The 13825-nt window shown below is 42.5% G+C and overlaps 1 protein-coding gene across 6 annotated transcripts in view; it reads left to right on the forward strand.

Annotated features, from left to right (window-relative positions):
* The window catches only part of LOC129698236 (coiled-coil domain-containing protein 81-like), a 71112-nt gene that overhangs the window by 34197 nt on the left and 23090 nt on the right, over positions 1-13825 (forward strand). For all 6 annotated transcript variants that reach the window (XM_055637239.1, XM_055637241.1, XM_055637240.1 and 3 more), the window contains 2 exons: positions 2078-2247; positions 9367-9484. In XM_055637239.1, the coding sequence (XP_055493214.1) occupies positions 2078-2247; positions 9367-9484 (288 nt within the window). The remainder of the gene's footprint in view (positions 1-2077; positions 2248-9366; positions 9485-13825) is intronic.

Consider the following 13825-nt stretch of genomic DNA (forward strand, 5'->3'; position numbering starts at 1 on the left):
AAAACAGGAAAGTAGACTATTATATGAATGGTGGCCGATTAGGAAAAGGGGAGATGCAACGAGACCTGGGTGTCATGGTATACCAGTCATTGAAAGTAGGCATGCAGGTGCAGCAGGCAGTGAAGAAAGCGAATGGTATGTTGGCATTCATAGCTAAAGGATTTGAGTATAGGAGCAGGGGGGTTCTAATGCAGTTGTACAGGGTCTTGGTAAGACCACACCTGGAGTTTTGCGTACAGTTTTGGTCTCCTAATCTGAGGAAAGACATTCTTGCCATAGAGGGAGTACAGAGAAGGTTCACCAGACTGATTCCTGGGATGTTAAGACTTTCATATGAAGAAAGACTGGATAGACTCGGCTTGTACTCGCTAGAATTTAGAACATTGAGGGGGGATCTTATAGAAACGTACAAAATTCTTAAGGGGTTGGACAGGCTAGATGCAGAAAGATTGTTCCCGATGTTGGGGAAGTCCAGAACAAGGGGTCACAGTTTAAGGATAAGGGGGAAATCTTTTAGGACCGAGATGAGAAAAACATTTTTCACACAGAGAGTAGTGAATCTCTGGAATTCTCTGCCACAGAAGGTAGTTGAGGCCAGTTCATTGGCTATATTTAAGAGGGAGTTAGATGTGGCCCTTGTGGCTAAAGGTATCAGGGGGTATGGAGAGAAGGCAGGTGCAGGAGGATACTGAGTTGGATGATCAGCCATGATCATATTGAATGGCGGTGCAGGCTCGAAGGGCCGAATGGCCTACTCCTGCACCTATTTTCTATGTTTCTATGCTAATTAAAGAAATATGTTGTGAGTTGATGGGAGAAGATTGAATCTAATTCAGAGAACCAGACCAGGTTAGTCATAAACAGCTAAAGAAAATTGAAACCATGGAGTACAATAAAGGATTTGGATGATGATATTTAGTTGAAGGGGTAGAGAGCTGGTGTGAATGTGGTAGGATAGAGGTGACAAATGAACAGATTAATTGCAGGAAATGCTACTATATAAATTTATGAACAGACATGAAGGTGCAGTAAAAGAGCCCTTTCAGCTGCAACAACCTGCCGCCCTCTCGAATAATGAAAAGAGGGGATAGAAAGATGACGCCATCGATAAACGTGAAAAGTGGCCGAGGGCAGACTGAAGAAGGCTCTTGACCCGAAACGTTACCCATTCCTTCCCTCCAGGGATGCTGCCTGTCCCGCTGAGTTACTCCAGCATTTTGTATCCTTATATTTATGTATCCCCAATGACGTTTACCACAGACCTCGGCCAGTTTTCATAAGTTTATTGATGGCGTCATCTTTCTATCGCCTCTTTTCATTACTTGAGAGGGCGGCAGTGTTGCAGCTGATAGAGCTCCTTTACTGCACCAATACCTTCATGTCTGTCAATAAATTTATACAGTAGCGTTTCCTGCAATGGGTCTGTTCATTTGTCACCTCTAGACTGAAGAAGGGTCTCGACCCGAAACGTCACCCATTCCTTCTCTCCAGAGATGCCGCCTGTCCTGCTGAGTTACTCCAGAATTTTGTGTCTACCTTTGATTTAACCAGCATATGCAGTTCTTTCCTAAATATAAGGATAGTTGGAAAGCTATGTTTATGATGCATTCATGGAAAGATAATCACTCGTTAAGTAAAGTTTTGAAAGTTTTCAGAATTGAAGGAAAAGAAGCTTGTAAGGATATTTCCCTCATTTCATAATATTGGTATCCACTCCTATAGTGGATCACAACTGTACTGATAAAACAGGAGATGATAATATAAGGAGTGTCTGATATGATTTTTCATTCATATTCCTTGTGAGTGATTAGCACATTTTTTGGCATTCACACGGTTAACCAGTAGATTCAGAAAATGGCAGAAGGCTAATCCATTTTGACTCTCTTGAGTTTTATAATAAACCCCATTGAATCCCCCACTGAGTGGATGGAACCACTGAGGAAACCCAAAATAATTATTTTCATCCTACCCTGTATTAATGTAAAATATTAATACGATGTAATTGTTAGGGTTAGTTGTTATCCTTAAAACATGTATGTTTATACCTGCCACTATTCATAAATTAACAACTCTAAAGGATTCAAACAGTTGATGTCAATGATCGGAAATCAGTGATTCAGACAATCAAAGAAGAAGATGAAATGGAAAATGAGGAAAACCCTTGTGAACCTCATAGAACTGAAATAAGCAAAGAAAATGAACAAACTGAAAAAATGAAGGAAAAAGAGAAAGGTAGAGAAACAACAGGTATGCAAAAGGAAAATGTTCTTGACAAATGTATTTTCTTTATAGAAAAAAATGTAAGAAAGTATGGCTCACCTTTATGTTTGATTTATTGCCAAATATCGGATGGGGTGTGTGTGCATGTGTGTGTGTGTGTATATGTTACAAAAAGGAAGTTCAAAACATCCCATATCCCTGGATTAGCTTCAGTTTACAAAAGTGCTGGAGAAACTCAGCGGGTGCAGCAGCATCTATGGAGCGAAGGAAATAGGCAACATTTCGGGCCGAAACCCTTCTTCAGACTGATGTAGGGTGGGGGAGGGGGGGGGGCGGGGAGAAGAAAGGAGAAAGGAAGAGCCCAAGGGCTGAGGGAGAGCTGAGAAGGGGAGGAGACAGCAAAGGCTACCGGAAATTGGAGAAGTCAATGTTTATGCCGCTAGGGTGCAAACTGTCCAAGCGGAATATGAGGTGCTGCTCCTCCAATTTCCGGTGGTGCTCACTCTGGCCATGGAGGAGGCCCAGGACAGAAAGGTCAGATTCGGAATGGGAGGGGGAATTGAAGTGCTGAGCTACCGGGAGATCAGGTTGGTAAATGCGGACCGAGCGAAGGTGCTCGGCGAAACGTTCGGCAAGCCTACGCTTGGTCTCACCAATGTAGATCAGCTGACATCTAGAGCAGTGGATGCAATAGATGAGGTTGGAGGAGATGCAGGTGAACCTTTGTCGCACCTGGAACGACTGCTTGGGTCCTTGAATGGAGTCGAGGGGGGAGGTAAAGCGACAAGTGTTGCATCTCTTGAGGTTGCAAGGGAAAGTGCCCGGGGAGGGGATGGTGCGGGAGGGAAGGGAAGAATTGACCAGGGAGTTACGGAAGGAGCGATCTTTGCGGAAAGAAGATAGGGGGGGGAGATGGGAAGATGTGGCGAGTCGTGGGGTCAAGTTGGAGGTGGCGAAAATGACGGAGGACTGTTTGTTGTATGTGACGGCTGGTGGGGTGAAAGGTGAGGACTAGGGGGACTCTGCCCTTGTTACGAGTGGGGGGGATGGGGAGCGAGCAGTGTGACGGGGTATTGAAGAGACCCTGGTGAGAGCCTCATCTATAGTGAGGAAGGGGAACCCCCGTTCCCTGAAGAATGAGGACATTTCTGATGCCCTGGTGTGGAACACCTCATCCTGGGCACAGATGCAGCGTAGACGGAGGAATTGGGAGTAGGGGATGGAGTCCTTGCAGGAAGCAGGGGTGGAAGAAGTGTAGTCTAGATAGCCATGGGAGTCAGTGGGTTTATAGTGGATGTCGGTCAGAAGCCTATCACCTGCGATGGAGATAGTGAGGTCAAGAAATGGTAGGGAAGTGTCGGAAATGGTCCAGGTGTATTTGAGTGCCGGATGGAAGTTAGTGGTGAAGCGGATGAAGTCAGTCAGTTGTGTGTGGGTGCAGGAGGTGGCACCAAAGCAATCGTCGATTTAGCGGAGATAGAGGTCGGGGATGGGGCCCTGGTACGCCTCGAACAAGGATTGCTCGACGTACCCTACAAAGAGGCAGGCATAGCTGGGGCACATGTGCGTGCCCATAGCTAATATTTGGAGGAAATAGGAGGAGTCAAACAAGAAGTTATTGAGGGTAAGGACCAACTCCGCTAGGCGGAGGAGAGTATCAGTGGATGGGTATTGGTTGGCTCTACGATCGAGGAAGAACCGGAGAGCTTTGAGACCATTCTGGTGGGGGATGGAGGTGTAGAGTGACTGGACGTCCATGGTGAAGATGAGGGGATGGGGGCCTATAGAATGGAATACCCGGAGACGATGGAGAGTGTCTGAGGTGTCTTGAATATAACTAGGGAGGGTTTAACCAGGGGGGATAGATTGGAGTAAAGTTATGTGGAAGGGCACGAACAAGCAGAGATAATGGTTCTACCAGGACAGTCAGGTTTGTGGATTTTGAGAAGAAGGTAAAATTGGGCCGTGCGGGGCTGTGGAACAATGAGGTTGGAGGCTAGGGGATGGGGGGGGGGGGGGGGGGGGGGGCAGGGAGCTGGAGTGGATGAAGTCAGTTTCTCTGAAAGTACTTTAAGTCACTCTTCTCAAATGTGCTTTGATTTACTTATCTCATCCTTAGACTATTTGTGTCTAGTTAATATCTAATTTAATTGCTAAATTTTGTAAGTATTATATCAAGTGGCATTTATGTTGCATCAGGGTGGCCTGAGACACAAGATCTTGACTCAAATTCTTATGGTACTGGGATGGCAGGTCGAAGAGCATTTGTAAAGGGTGATATTGAAATAGGAGGGTAGAGTAGATGAAGGGATGAACCTGCCCACTTTGACAGGAACAAATTCAACTAATTTTCATGTTTTATGAACGTTCTTGCTGGCAGCTCCATTGTTGATTTGAAGTAACTGAACCTAGTCACTTGTATGTAGCTGGAATTACTCTTTCTCTTTCTTTCTCTATACTAAGATATCCATAAGTATTTGTGGTTGTATTCTGTCTAAACGAAACGGGTCCTATCTTTTTATGTACATGATACACATATAGGTAGAGGACCAATGTATCTGTAGAAATGCTACTGCGACTGAAAGCTGTATCGGCATTATCATTAGCAAAGGAAACAACCAGGAATCGTACTCCATAACTAATGATAAATAGCTTTGACAAAACTGATATCTAGAGGACAAGACATTCTTTTGCACAACTGCACATGAGAACAATAAATTGTAATTGGAAAATTAACTTAGTGTAGAACAAGGTTCCTGTGGTGCCTTGGATCTTGTGAGGAAAATTCAACCTGACTTTTTGGCAGACCTTTGTTTGTGTTAGCAGATTTTTCACTCACATAGATGAAGTCAATTGTGGTGCAATGTAAAACATCCAGTTTATCTCAATCCCATTCATCTGGAAAGCATTTGTTTTCATTTTTTCACAGAACAACCAAATTTTATTGACCATAATTTTCCAGTAACCAAGCCTTTTAAAGGGCCAACACGCAAACACCACTCTTGGTCTTTATTAAGACCTGTGACCTCATGCAACCTTAAATACAACTTAACATCCATATCTTTATTGCCTTGAGGAATTATAGTGATTCTCTGCTTCCAAACCTTAGGATCATTTCAGCTACTGCTGTTGATCTCTGCCATGCCTCTTAGTTTGCTGCTCAGATTGTCTTGGAAAGATCATCCCAAACACCACATTCTGAAAGAAAGAAGATTGCATCTACTTTCTCTTTAGTCCACAGGAGCTAGTGATGGGCAAAGCATTTGCTGAGATTGTAGGCAATCTCCGAAGTACAGACAATCATAAACTTAATCTATATCCATTCAGATATTCCCTGGTAATCTCTTGCAAGGAGAGAGGAACAATTAATATTTTAGGTCCTGGATACTTCATTAAAACTGAGAAATAGTAAAAACAAATTATCTTTGGGGAGCAGAGAAGTTGAGGAGAGAGGGTTAACACAAAGGAAATATATCTGATAGGGGAAAACCATCGCTCTATTTTTGATTTCAAGTAACTAAAGCCAGTCACTGGATGTAGCTGTATTTACTCTTTTTCTTTCTCTTAATGTTATATAGGAATTAAATTCAGATTTGCAACACATTAACAAACAAAGATGCTTTATGGTAGGGTCATGTTCCATGCCAGCTGGCCATACTATACACAAAAAGACTGAAGACTGGGTTGAAATGATGACAGTCAGAAATTGTCATATCTGATACAAACCGAAGGAAAGATAGTGTGAGTTGCCTAAAGTTAAAAATTGGTAATGCTTTCTGAAGGCTGCAGTGTACTCAGATGAAAGATGAGATATTGTTCCTCAAGTTTATGTTGGGACTTGTTTTAACGTCACAAGAGCCATAAACAGAAAGGTCAGAATGGGAGTGGACTAGTGAATTATTGTGGGAGGAAACCAAGATCATAGTCAATCCCACAATCGGCCATCCCCTGTCATAGAGCAGCCGTATGATGAACACCGAGTGCACTAGATTGGAAGAAGGATTAAGTGAATCAACTCAAAACTTTTTGGATCCCTCAATGGTGAGAAGGGAAAAGGTGAGACTACAGATGTTGCATCTCCTGAAGTTGCGTAGGAAAATACTGTAAAGTACATCTTGAGGAGTCCTGGATCGAAACATTACCATTTCCCCCCCCACAGATGCTGTCTGGCCTGGTGAATGTTTCCAGCATTTGCTGTTTTTATTTCAGATTTCCAATGTCAGCAGTTTTTTGATTTTCATTCTCTTGCAAGGAAAGCTTGACTGTAGCTCTGGTGGGTCCCTTTAGACCAATTACACAAAAATATAAGGACAGTGTTCTTCAAGTATGTTCAGGTCTGAGGTGTTTGGAGAGAGCAAAATATTTGAATTGAAGAATGAATGGTCAGCAAAAGCATCCTGGCAGAACATCATCATTCAATGCTATAGATGTTCTACATTCTGCATAAGAGCTACCCAGTTCTTGTTTTCCATGCTGGGAACTTTGATTTGTATCATACCTGGGGTTAAGCAGAAAAGTTTGAAATGTATAATCCTACACAAAGTGTCTTCCCTTATGCCATTCTATTTTAATTATCTCAGGTTGAAACGATCATATATATTTTTCAGAATAAAGCAAATTGCTGTAAGAACTCAGCAGGGAAGGCAGCATCTGTGGAGACAGAGAATAGTCATATTTCTCTGCCTCCATTACACATTTTTCCACTCATCGTATACATTCACATTCATTCAAATCATTGCTGACAAGAAGGATGAGCGGGCATCCTCTGACTCAGAAGGCAGTGGAGGCCAATTCTCTGGATGCTTTCAAGAGAAAGTTAGATAGAGCTCTTAAAGATAGCAAAGTCAAGGGATATGGGGAGAAGTCAGGAACGGGGTACTGATTGTGGATGGTCAGCCGTGATCACAGCGAATGGCGGTGCTAACTCGAAGGGTCAAAGTGCCTACTCCTGCACCTATTGCCTATTGTCTAGAAAGTTCCCACTTCACCAAACTTTCAATTTAGAATTCTCATCCGTGTGTTCAAATCTTTTCTTAATTTTAGTTTAGAGATACAGTGCAGAAACAGGCCCTTCGGCCTATCGAGTCTGCACCGACTAGCAATTCCTGCACATTAACACTATCCTACACACACTAGGGACAATTTGCACTTATGTCAAGCCAATTAACCTACAAACCTGTACATCTTTGTAATATGGGAGGAAACAGAAGATTTTGGAGATAACCCACGCGGTTACGGGGAGAACATGGAAACTCCGTACAGACAGCACCTGTAGTCGGCATCGAACCCGGAGCGCTGCAAGTGCTGTAAGGCAGCAACTCTATCGCTGCGCCACCACGCTGCCCTTGCCAATGTTGCCAATCTCTAACTCCTAAGCTTCTCCAATCTCACACCCACAACTTTGCGCTGAAACCTTCACTCTTCTAACTGATATTTTCTGTATCAGGCCTTCCCTTCTTCCCACCACTAATAGTTGGGTCTTTAGTAATCAAAACACAGGTTTCTCAAATTTCCTCATGAATCTTCCCACTTCACTTTAATATTCCCCCTTCAGTTTTTTGACAAAGCCAAATCCTTTAAAATAATGTTGTCTTTTGTTCACCATTTGCCCCATAATGATCTCACCTTTGCAACATTTGCCTCTTCTTGTGCTTGGCTGAGTTCACCCTCAGCCACCTTGTATATCAAAAAATGAATGAGGTCAGTGTGTTTAAAAATTATGGGACCAATTTAAGTTGCCTAGTGAGAGTAGGATACGAGTAGTCCAATTTGAAATTGCATTGCCATTTTCTTCAATAAAATAAGAAAAACGACCCAGGCAGTTACTTTTAATATGCAAATAAGGGTTATACTCTGATTGTAAGACTGCTGTGCAATTGTGACATAGCAATGGGTGGAGCATGACTTGGCAATGGTTATCTTATTGATATTCATTATTGAACTCAATAATGTGCAGTTAAAGACATTGTTGCTCCATAAACAGGTAAGTTTATAATTATTTTTGTAGGGCCAAGTGAAGGATTATAATTCCTCTGGCTGTCAATAAACATACAACTTTTTAGACAATAGACAATAGGTGCTGGAGTAGGCCATTTGGCCCTTCGAGCCAGCACCGCCATTTAATGTGATCATGGCTGATCATCCCCAATCAGTACCCCGTTCCTGCCTTCTCCCCATATCCCCTGACTCTGCTATTTTTAAGAGTCCAATCTAGCTCTCTCTTGAAAGCATCCAGAGAACCTGCCTCCACCGCCCTCTGAGGCAAAGAATTCCACAGACTCACAACTCTCCGTGAGAAAAAGTGTTTCCTCATCTCCGTTCTAAATGGCTTACTCCTTATTCTTAAACTGTGGCCCCTGGCTCTGGACTCCCCCAACATCGGGAACATGTTTCCAGCGTCCAGCATGTCCAAACCCTTAACAATCCTATATGTTTCAATGAGATCCCCTCTCATCCTTCTAAACTCCAGAGTGTAAAAGCCCAGCCACTCCATTCTCTCAGCATATGACAGTCCCGCCATCCCGGGAATTAACCTTGTAAACCTATGCTGCACTCCCTCAATAGCAAGAATGTCCTTCCTCAAATTAGGGGACCAAAACTGCACACAATACTCCATGCGTGGTCTCACTAGGGCTCTGTACAACTGCAGAAGGACCTCTTTGCTCCTATATTCTATTTTAGTGTGTGAAGTGCTCATTGACTTCAGAAACACTTACTCCAATATGTAGGTGCTTTAACCTATAACAATGAAAAACCTTGTGATCCGCAAATAGTATTCATGGGAGCATTCCATGAATCTACTGTGATTTGAGCACTTCAATGTCACTCCACCTTTCACACTGTACTCCATCTAATCTCCACTCTAAGCCTTCCCTCTCCATCTGTTAATTACCATCGGTCTTGGCTTCAGTCCACTACCAAAGAAATAAAGCATTGATCTGAAGAAGGGTTTTGGCCCGAAACGTTGCCTATTTCCTTCCTTGATATTAATCATGCTCAAATAGGTGAGCATTCTATGGACGTGTCCTGTTTCCAGCACTTCTCAATTAATATTAATAGGATTTGAAGTGCCTTTTTGGGGCATGTCTTCCTGCCTGAGGGGACCACATTACAGACTTTCTATCCCAATAATCCTTTCTTTTACAGAAATGCCTCTTGTCAAGCACCCTACTGTTAGACAACCTCTGACTCCTGCTAAAGCCTCTTCTGTAGGTCTGATGGACGATTTTCAAAGAACTGTTGAACCAAAAGATTTATTGGAAAGGTAATATCTAATTTTGTGGCACCACATTTATATCTTGTTTCTTTCATTAATATTTTGTGTATTTGCAAATCATACGTTTAAATTGGGTGAATTTTCAATTTTGACATGAAAAAGTAACCCACTGTTTTTGCAATGAAGCTATCTAATTGAAAAACCATTGTGCTGTAAATACAATTGAATTTTGCTGCTAACTTGAATCCAAAAGTTGCTGCTTTCATCAATGTGCACCCTGAAGAGGCCTCCAATGAGGTTTTCATCAAGTCCAAAGGTATTTCTATTTGTTCTATACTGTTTGATTTTCAAAAAGGAGATTGAATTAGTGCATTGGCATTTTCTTTCAACACTTCTTCTTGCGTATGGCGTGCACAGCCTAAAGTTGTAGATCAAGGGTAGACATCCAGGCCAGGACAGCATCAGTTACTGGGTGGGTGGTTTTGATGACACCAGGGAAAAGCCTCAGTGAGCAATCATTCACGATGTGTGGGATGTTCTGGTCTGGATGTCCGCAGTCACAACAGGGCTGTCTGTCATCCCCCACATATGCAGGTGATGGGCTGTTCTTGAATGGAGGGTGCGGATTCTGTTCAGGGTTACCCATTGCTTGCGATGGAGGTCAAAACCCGGTGGTTTCACTGTGGGGTATGTGATGACCTCCCGTTGTTGGTGTTGGCATCTTTCCAGGCTCTGCGCCACTCAGTCTTGGAATCAAAGTCTTCCAGGTTTTTAACGGAAGACCAGAAGGGTTTGCGGGACTTCAGGTGCATGTTGGGCAGATTGTTCAAGTCACCATGGATGGGAAGGTCAGGGTTAGCCTCGATGGTGCACCAATCTTTCAACATCCTCTTTGTTCTGCGTGTGCTGGGAGGGGTGATATGAGAGAGAACAGGGAGCCACTGCAAAGGTGTTGACTTAAGCATCCATATGATGCGGTACGGAGGCTGTGTGCATTGGATCGCCAGCTGTTGCCTGCACGTTTCCTGATGATGTTGACCCTTGGTATCAGCCACCCTCTTCAGTTGTTCACGATAGGTGAGGGTGTGTGTGATCCAGGGTGACTCCCAGGTACTTGGGGAATTCTTCATTCTTCACCGGCTTACCACAAAAGGACACTCGGAGCTTTGCATTGACGAGCCGATTGCTGAGGTGAAAGACAGTGACAGTTGCCTTAGATGGGTAAGGGCGAAGTCGCCAGAAGGTGAAGTACTCCATCCCCTTCAAGGCTTGGGTTAGCACTCTGCTGATAGCCTCAAGGGCAGCTCCCTGGTAGTCAAGGGCAAGGTTATCTGCACATGCAAACTTCCTGGACGAGGTAATTGGCATATCACTCACATAAATGTTGAAGTGTAGGAGAGTTAGGACGGAGCCCTGGGGGAGACCATCATTCAGGGTCCTGACAGAGCTGGTCTGGTTCCCAAGCGAGACCCTAAATCTGCGGTTGCTGAGGATGGATGAGAGGGCACGCATGGTGGTTTGCCACTTCAAGATTCTGGAAGCTTTCAGCAAAAGCCATGTCTCCACATGGTGTCATAAGCCGATGACATATCGATGAGAACAACACCAGTTTTCAGGGCATGTTGGAAGCCAGCCTCTATATTGGTAGTGAGAACAAGGACTTGATATGTGCAGTTTCTACCAGATCTAAAGCCAGCTTGCTCTCTGGGCAGAGCAGGTTCTGCCAATGGAGAAATCTTGTCAAGCAGGAGGTGCTCAAACAGCTTGTAGGATGTGTACAAGAGGGAGATGGGTCGGTTCTACTGGTCCTGTCCCTTGTTTTCCATGCCAAACATCCTAAGCCTTCTAAGGAAGTAGAGGTGTGGGTGTGCTTTATTGGCCATAGCTTCAATATGGTTGATTCAGCAATAGCTGGTGATATTTATTCCGAAGAAGTTGAAGCTTTCAACAATCTGCTCTTCATCGTCATCAATGTATACCAGGTTGTATGTACTACTTTGCTTCCAGATGTTGAGTACAATCCCCCTTGTCTTGCTGACATTGAGGGAGAGGTTACTGACTTGGCACAAGGTTACGAGGTTCTCAATTCCTTCCTTGTCATTATTTTACATCCGGCCCACTGTGATGGTGTCATCTGTGAACTTGTAAATAGAGTTGGGTTTGTTTTTGGCTGCACAGTCATGAGTTTATAAGGATTGTAGTAGGGGGCTGAGAGCACATCAGTGCAGGGCACCAGTGTTTAGGATTATCATAGAGTATGATCCTCGATTAATTCAAACACTTCTGAATTTCTATAATCCTGAAATTGCCAAAGAATGGATGAGATTTAAGGCAGAATTTTAAAAAAGCCCCAAAATTATGTTAAATGTTTTGAATCTTTCAGGCAGGGTAGCAGAGTTTAAAATTAACGAGTAACATGAAAGAACTGATTGGGAAGTGGCTTGATTAAAAAGCATAACCTGAATATTCGAGCCTATGCATATCTATTTTACGGATTAAACAGCAGTCTGTAATTCACTAGACAAGTGTTGGACTTATCTTGATTGTAAACTTTGTTCAACGTCCTTGTAACGGATTTGCATTATTTATGATGTCATTTTGAGGTTAATGTTTTATATGTTTAATAAATTATTAATACGTTTAAAGTCATTAGCCTACATGATAATCAAAGGTTTCATTTATCTCTTTGAATTTACTTAACAATAACAATGGTCTGAGTAATGTGTTGAAAAGGAACACAATTAGGTTCTGAAACAAAACTCTTTAAAGGTACAATAGGTTATTTAGTAATGGATAGTGCAAGTCAAAGTGAATGCCCAATAAAGATAATAAATTGCATTAATCTTTGGAAAAGTCACATTTGTTTGCTACACTTTTCCAGCTTTATAGTTAGATAGAGGACCATTCACAATAACTAAAATGGACTAGATTTTATATGAAGGTTCCCTAAGAACACATGTGTTTAATTAAGTAAAGCTTGCCGAAACTTCAAATGTAAAGGTCTGCTTGATCACGGGCAAGTCAGAGTAAATTGAAACCCAGTTCCACTGTTTTGGCTACACTCTTACATGATAGTAGTGCATTTAGATACACTATGTTCCATCCCCCATATAGGGTTGATGTAATGACAACTCATTTACCTTCATAATAGTTTGGGAATTTGAGAGTCCTGTGCACCTTTGTCCTATTGTAGTCATTGACGTCCTCACAGCTGAACTCTGACTCCAGTTTGACTGTGTGACATTGAATTCAGCAATGTTTCTACCAGTGCAGCAAGAACTTACTGCATATTCCCACAGTCCTGTTGAGATATTTGGCTGCAGTCTCCATCAGGTTAGCAGGTTCAGTGGCTCTGTTCACATGAGAGGGGAGGGGAAGAGAATGTTCAGGGTAATTTATATTTGTTTTATTTTATGGAGTTGGTAAGTTGGTTTAGTTACATCTATTATTTGTAAGGTTTCAAATTAAAATTGACTTTTTAAAATGTGAGTAAGGTTTAATTTTTAATTGTTCTTGGAAATTTCTCAATGCCTGTTGACAGTATGACAATTTTGACTGCTGGTTCAGCTGAAGACTTTAGCTGATCCACTTTCAAAACATTTCTGCAGGATTTTCAATTTGAAAGGCCTGTGCGGTGTGATGTCTTACCGATCAGAATGGAGCTGACTTCATTAAGGAAATTCACATCAGGGATTGTGCTTGAGTGAAATTAACAGGAAAGTAGAGAGCACGGATTGTTCACAGCCCTGGTCTATTATGATGAACATAGAACCACATGCCCTATTTATAGGGTAGGCAGAGGTATTTCTAAATGTCTGGGGAGAAGGCCACAAATAAAGGACCTTCATTTTGCAGAAGTTGCATGTTGGTCCATTTGTGCTGGCAAGTTCTGGATTTCTACATACAACTCACAAATAACCTGACAACTGTTCATCTTTTATTCGTCATCTTTTATAGATTCATAGAGTCATACAGCACAGAAATGGGTCCTTTGTACCACCATGTCCATGCTGACCATTATGCCCATCTATACTAATCTCATTTAACATTATCAGAACTGTAACTTTGTTTCCTTACTCATTTAAGCATTGATTTAAATGCCATCTACACGTAGTGATTCCAGCACCTCCTCTGGCAACACATTCCAGATACAAAAGATTATCCCTCAGATTCCTCTCACCTTAAACCCATTCACCCTTGTTTTTGACATCCGTACCATCAGAAAAATATTCTGACTATACACGCTAGCTCTGCTTCATAATTGTATATGCTTCTGTCAGGTCATCCATTAGTCACCTTCACTCCAGTGAAAACAAGTCAAGCCTATTGAATCTTTCCCCATAAAGTCCTCCAATTCAGGGAACATGGATCAAATTCCCCTTGCACCAA

The sequence above is a fragment of the Leucoraja erinacea genome, chromosome 6, assembly GCF_028641065.1.
Source record: "Leucoraja erinacea ecotype New England chromosome 6, Leri_hhj_1, whole genome shotgun sequence".
In the NCBI taxonomy this organism is placed as follows: domain Eukaryota; kingdom Metazoa; phylum Chordata; class Chondrichthyes; order Rajiformes; family Rajidae; genus Leucoraja; species Leucoraja erinaceus.